The following is a 6,673-nucleotide window of genomic DNA, read 5'->3' on the forward strand; positions in this document are numbered from 1 at the left end:
CAACTAAGACCAATGTCGAGCAACCTCCACTCAACAAGACAAATATAAACTATAGCAGCCCCAACATGTGTCATTAAACACCTTACCTTACCATCACCACTTCTGGTAGAGGGCAATTGAAGTTTCATATGCCACATAGAGCTTTTCACCTGATGACTTGCATAATGGGAAGTTAGATGTGTTGTCCTCTTCCCCATCTGCCTTATACAATATTTCATTGCCCACGTGTTGAGCGTATCTCAGAGTTCAACATATTTTGATATTTACTATTTTTCTTAAAATAATATAAATAATTAAAAATAAATAAAAATCTGGTAATAAAATGACATTTTCTCATTACTATTATTATGCATAAATAACCATATTATAAATAAATTTATAATTAAAAAAGAATGAATATGGAAATCGTACTTTTTAGTTAGCCAACATACTACTCTCAACTCAAAACTCTATTGATGAAATATATCTAAATACATTATAATTAAAATGATTATGGAAAAAAACGTTCACTTAAATTAGTATTTTTTGGAAAATATTTTTATAAACCTATTTTTTATAATTATTTAAATTAAATTGAATGTATTTATGAAATATATCTAAATTTATTATAACTAAAATAATTATGGAAAACATTCACTTACAGTAACATTTTTTGAACCATATTTTTATAAACTACTTTTACAATTATTTAAAATAAATTGAATCTAATTAATTAGATCGGTGAAAGAAATATTGTTATATTCCACAAAATTAAATTCCAAAATGGGACGTATTGTACTCCAAAGTAATGCTATTCTGCTCCATGAAATTAAATTCCCAATTGGTATAATCCACATTATTGGAATGTGAAAGATGAGATTCTTCTAGATCTTCCTTGGAGAATACATAATTTTTCACATACGCATTTAAGCAAAATGCAAACTACAGAGTAGATAAATTGTATGAAATATACTTTTACAACATAGAAACTACGCATACAACTCTTCAAATAATCCATACAGGAGAAACCTGTAATCCCAATACGCAATAAGGATTGATAGAATATATTAGCCTTATATCTAGATCCCTTAGTATCATGGCATTCCTTGACGCTCTAGCTAACTAGTCATCAATTTTCTTGAATGGTATGGACATATGATTACGAAATGTCTTCTCAGTAGGCATAGTATTTCGCATTGAAGGGAATATACCTCTGGTCATTACAGATAAAAAATCCATGATGTCAAGAAAAAAATGGTTTTTTATCATCAAGGGCATCTGATGAGTAGCATCTCACCGGTCCAGTGGCTTCGATCTGTTTTTCTGTTCACCAGAGGTCAACAAAGAATATGATATAAGAATCCATTGAAGGGGTGGACTACTTAGTTGTAAGTGCGCTTCTCTACGATGTATACACAAATACGAAAGTTTATTGAAATGGTTTACATTAACCCTATTCTACTATTAACCGTACAGGTGAATAGCTTACTGTAAGGAGTGAAGTCCATTTGTGCTGTAGTAACATTCATTGGAACTAGAGCGATTTCTGAGCGACTGTCTTCTCGCTCTAATTTAGGGTTAGGTTGAGGTAAAGAAAACCGCAGAGAGGTTGATCTCACAGAAGAGGGTGATCGTACAGGAATAATGGGAAGATTCTCGCAGTTGCAGATTTCGATCATGTAACCATCAGGATCATGGAAGAAAATTTGATCCACGTACAATCCTCCATCCTCCACAACACTTTTTTTGTATTTTATGTCCATTTCTTGCAGTCCCTTTTCTACCAAAAATATATCTGGGCACTGCAAGGAAAATAAAAGAACAATGATAAGCACAACTATAACATTAGGCACAGAACAGTAATAGTAATCTCTCAAAGATGATAGTGGGATTTTAAAGCTAAACCTGAAAAGAGATATGGTTATCTCTTGGATTGATCTCAGTTTTCTTAGGTAGATCGTCCACAGACTTGCACTGCAAGAGATGTATTCCCACACCGTAATTGAATAACCTGGATTATTCACACTAACATGTTATATCCTCACAGGGAATATGTAGAACAGTATATTATACCCAAAGAGACTTATTGATTATGTTGACGCAAATTATATCTTACCAAGCTCCTACAAAATCGAATGAAGATGGCCTTCTCACAAGCTGGAATCCAAGAACATTGACGTAGAATTCCGTGGAAGCCGTGACAGATCTGCAAAGTAGTGAAACGTGATTGAGAGATAAAAGAGGTAAAGGTAGGCGACACGGCATCTGTTCTTCTTCCTTCGGCATCCTGTGACACAATTCCCGTGTTCGTGGCTGTGTTACTTACACAATACGAAACGAATTTGATTGGCACCGAATGGCTCAGACGCTTTCTCTGAGCACAATTTGTGAGGGATCTCTTTATAAAAAGAAATTTCTGGTAAATAATTCCATATTACAGCAGTACATCGTTCTTGCGTGGTTCGGTAGTGAAAGTATCACTGTCTGTTATTCAATATCTGGGTTTGAAGGACTAAGGCGTAGGTTGGAAATTTAATGATAACTAGTTGTTTAGCTAAACCAGTTTGGTGAATTACTTTGCCATTTAATTCTAGCAACTTTCTATTTGCGGTACTCTCGATGGATTGCTCCATGCATCTAGAATCGTTTTTCTAATGTTGTCCTCCGACACATTTTGGGATATGTATCTGAAGTTCTCGGTGATGGTTTTAAGATCGCAAAGATCATACATTTTAACTCTTTGAAACTTTGAAATTACAAACGTTATTTGCAGTGGGCACCAAGGTGTCTCCTAGGGCAAGATATTGTTACTTTATATTAAATAAAATAATGTTATATAGAAAAAATAGAAATATTAAACACTAAAATTTATAAATCAAATTTAAAAATAAATTTACAAATTGATTTTTTAATTTAATTATATATTTTTGAAATAGAATTATAAAGATTATTAAGTTTGTTGCATAATATAACCATCAGAAAAGAAATAGGAAAAGTAATATCTAAGCAAAATATCTAAGAAAAATACTCAAGTTAAGTCATTAACGAAGTTAGAAAATCAATATTATTCAAGTTAAGTCATTAACGAAGTTAGAAAATTAATATTATTTTTTAATTAAGTTTATAATAAATTAGAGGAAAAAAAAACTTTATTTATAATTGAAAGTTGATTGGGAGTTAGTAGGAGGGAGAAGCTTTTTAATAATATTAAATTATTAAAAAATAAAAAAACTAATAATTTTTTTTAAATAGAGATTTACGAAGAAATAAATATATTACATAAAATAAATGAAAAAATTATAGCTAAAAATATTTCATTCTCTATACTTAATATATATTTACTCCAAATAAAGTTATGCTTAATATATACCTACTTGAAATAAATTTATCCGTGTATATCTTTACTAAAAATGAATTTATGCTAGTGTTACATGCATTCGCCTATTAAAATTTGACATAACAATATTTTTTTTTCCTTAATACTATAAATTTATTCCAAACCCGATAATTATACAGAATTTTCTATACAATCTCTCAATTCCGGTCCTATTTTATTCCCAATAGTTATACTCAAATACGATACCGTTTCATTTCCTAAATTTCTTTGTTAAAAAGAGCCATTGGGGTGACCAAAACAACCTTCATTTTCTTGAAATTATATGCAAAGATGGATAATTATTTAATGAGTATATGTAACAGTTGAGCGTTATTATCTTAATGGCCAAGACCACATTTTCTCTTGTCACTTTATCTTCCTATCTTAGTTGAAGGCATTATATAAAATCGTTATTGATATAAATCTATGATCGTTATATGTAAAGAGGTCCCATTGTTATTTCAAATGATAACGACCACAATTTGTGTATGAAGAAAATCATGTCTGTATTATGTTTCGTGATCATTTTATCATTGTGTTGTTTAGAGATCTCAACATTGCATTTGCACTCGAAAACGGCCTAGGGCATTATTAAAAGATTACATTACATAGAAACCCTTCACCATGGCAATTTGGTACTATCGAGAGGTATTTCTTTATAAAATCCTTAGTCATGACAGGTTATGAAAACAAAACTAAAAATGACTTAATATAATAATGTTACACTTAATATAAGTAAAGAAGTGAATGAATGCGAATCCTTTTTTAGCATGTAACTTTCTATAATAAAATATCAAATGAATAAAAATAATTGATTATTCAAATGAGTTTTTTTTATTTATAAGCATGACACAAAGAAAGCACAACTTGAGTGGGCTTAATAGTTAGGAATGTGTGTTTCTTTCTAGGAGGCCATAAGTTAAAATCTAGAGGGTGTGTAGTATGTACTCTTTCATAGAGTCTAAGATTCAAATCATAATGTAAAGGGTTTAATATAGTGTTTGACTCAACTATAATCTTAAAAATTGATTAATATTCTTATTATTAAAACTTAATTCAACATAGCTTAATGACAATGACAAATGGTTGTGCTTTAAGACTTCACATGCCCCCCATTTCAAACAAGTATTTAAATCTACAATAATAATTTATGGATTTTTGTATATGAAAAAATCATCTTACCGAGTTGTATATCTACTTACAAGTTCTTCAAATTTATGATCTTCTCAATAACTATTTAGCTTGTATTTGTTTGGTCTAATACTCATTGAGGGCTTCAAGTTCAAGTATGATTTCTCCCTCTTCATCAAACTTAAGAAGAATATTTTTAACTAATCTTCAATCACCAATTGCATTCTTTAAACAAGAAGCATGAAAACACTATGTATATGTAAACGATGAGACTTTGATATGTAAGTCATATTGTTAATCCCGTCTAATGCTTTATAGGTGCCATAGTACTTAGGTATATATATATATATATATATATATATATATATATATCCTCAAAAATACCCTACCCCCTCGCCCTCCCCCTCCCTCCCACTTCAAATTTTCTCATATTGATGTTGATTTAATTTCTTTTTCATAATATTTTGTTTTATAGCCATGCTATATATTAATAACATTAAAACCTATTGATTATATGAGATGTGGTCCTCTGCTAATTAAAACATAGGTTTCCCTCTTGAGGATGATGTGATGGATAGAGGATTATACACATGGAGTTCCATAAATAGGGACATTTTGGAGAAAAATATGAGAGGAAGTGGTGTACCACCACTCTACATAAGGTAATCATTTAAACCACAGTGAATGTTTATTAGATATAAAGTAATGGAGACGAACTTCTAGATACTTATCCCAATATCACTTTATCAATTAAATTGGACGAAACAAGAAAACAAGTTTACCCAAAAATCACTATTGGAAATTGGCTCCCTATCACCTACAATTATCTTTGGATGTCCATGTAGCTTTCTAAATGTTTCAATTAGTTTTGCAACTACTATACTTTCTTTCAAAGTATGATTACTATATTTTCTTTGAAATCATGGGAAGTGAGAAAAAATGAACATACTTTGCAAGTAAATCGACCAACTCTATGATGACATTATTTCCTTCATAATGTAGTAGGATTTTCATAAAATAATTGTGGCCGCACACTAATATGATTTTGATTTCAGTAACAATTCTAAAAAAATCTAAAATATTGACAAGCTCCCCTTATGTTGATAACATAAACACTTTTCACAAGGCTTTAAACATTAAATTTAAGAAATTTCCCCAAAAAATCCTTTTAATGATATAAAATATTTTCAACCAAACTCCAAAATAAAATATGTAATAACTTTATAACCAAGCTCCTTCAAAATAAAATACACATTCTCTCCTCAGAGACTAAAATCCAAGAACATTTCCATAGAGCTTAGTAAATAACGTGGAAAATCTACAAATGAATGGAACATGATTTAAACATAATAATTGTAGAGTAAGGGCACATGGAATTCGATTTTTTTTTAACCACCATCTTATGACTCGATTATCATGATTCTATTATTGTTTGACAAAACTAATTTGAATGTCACTTACTTCAATATATGGCTATGAATATTTTAAGTGCAATGCATAAACATCCATTTTGAAAACAAGTTCCAAGATCAATAATAGTAGGACATGCCTACAACATTGTTCCCTAGGGAAAGTTATATATAGGGTGAAAAGGAAAACTAAGAAAAATAAAAAAGGTGAAAATTTTAAAGAATGAGTTATAGCACCTATAGAGAATAATCACTATCCATATATATTTCATGAAAAAGTTAAGATTCATTTTTTTTGTTTGTCTAATTTTAATTAGTGAAGTTCCCATTCCCAAGTAGTGCCCAACTTCATACACTTTGTACTAGAACTTTGCTAATTTAAAATGTTATTATAGCTTAGAATATGTTGTGTGTGATGCATCTTGACTTTGCATCCTTCATTGATTTCTCTAATGTTGATTTTTTTTGTCAAGTTGTCATTATTTCTCTAGGATTGTGGCTTGAGAGACAATGACCCAGGGGCATCTAAGCCATCAAAGTCACCCAGGAATCACACCCGGCCTCGGACACACCAGCTCTATGTTGACTGGATTTTAGCGTGTATCTCCCCCTAACATGGGTGCAACAACCTCCATCAGGTTTGATCCTGGGTCGCCTTGTTAATGAGGCTCATCCTCAACTAGTTGTAATAGTGAGACTTGACGATTTCTATCATGTCGATTCATTACATCTTATGCATTTCATTATTTCACAGAAAAAAGTAGCTTTAGAAGATGTT

At 30.7% G+C, this 6,673-nt stretch overlaps 1 protein-coding gene across 1 annotated transcript; it reads right to left on the reverse strand.

The window, feature by feature from the left end:
- Positions 1-825: 825 nt before the first annotated feature.
- On the reverse strand, positions 826-2,363 carry LOC149221663 (glyoxylase I 4-like). Its single transcript, XM_089383008.1, has 4 exons — positions 2,096-2,363; positions 1,885-1,990; positions 1,469-1,781; positions 826-1,302 (listed from the first exon to the last, which is right to left on the reverse strand). Exons 1-4 carry the CDS (start codon positions 2,263-2,265, stop codon positions 1,223-1,225), a joined length of 669 nt encoding a protein of 222 aa, XP_089239134.1. The 5' UTR covers positions 2,266-2,363; the 3' UTR covers positions 826-1,222.
- Positions 2,364-6,673: the final 4,310 nt, after the last annotated feature.

Source organism: Pinus tabuliformis, chromosome Q (genome assembly GCF_031772625.1).
Source record: "Pinus tabuliformis cultivar Carrire ecotype Pingquan chromosome Q, CPIR1, whole genome shotgun sequence".
Taxonomy (NCBI): Eukaryota; Viridiplantae; Streptophyta; class Pinopsida; order Pinales; family Pinaceae; genus Pinus; species Pinus tabuliformis.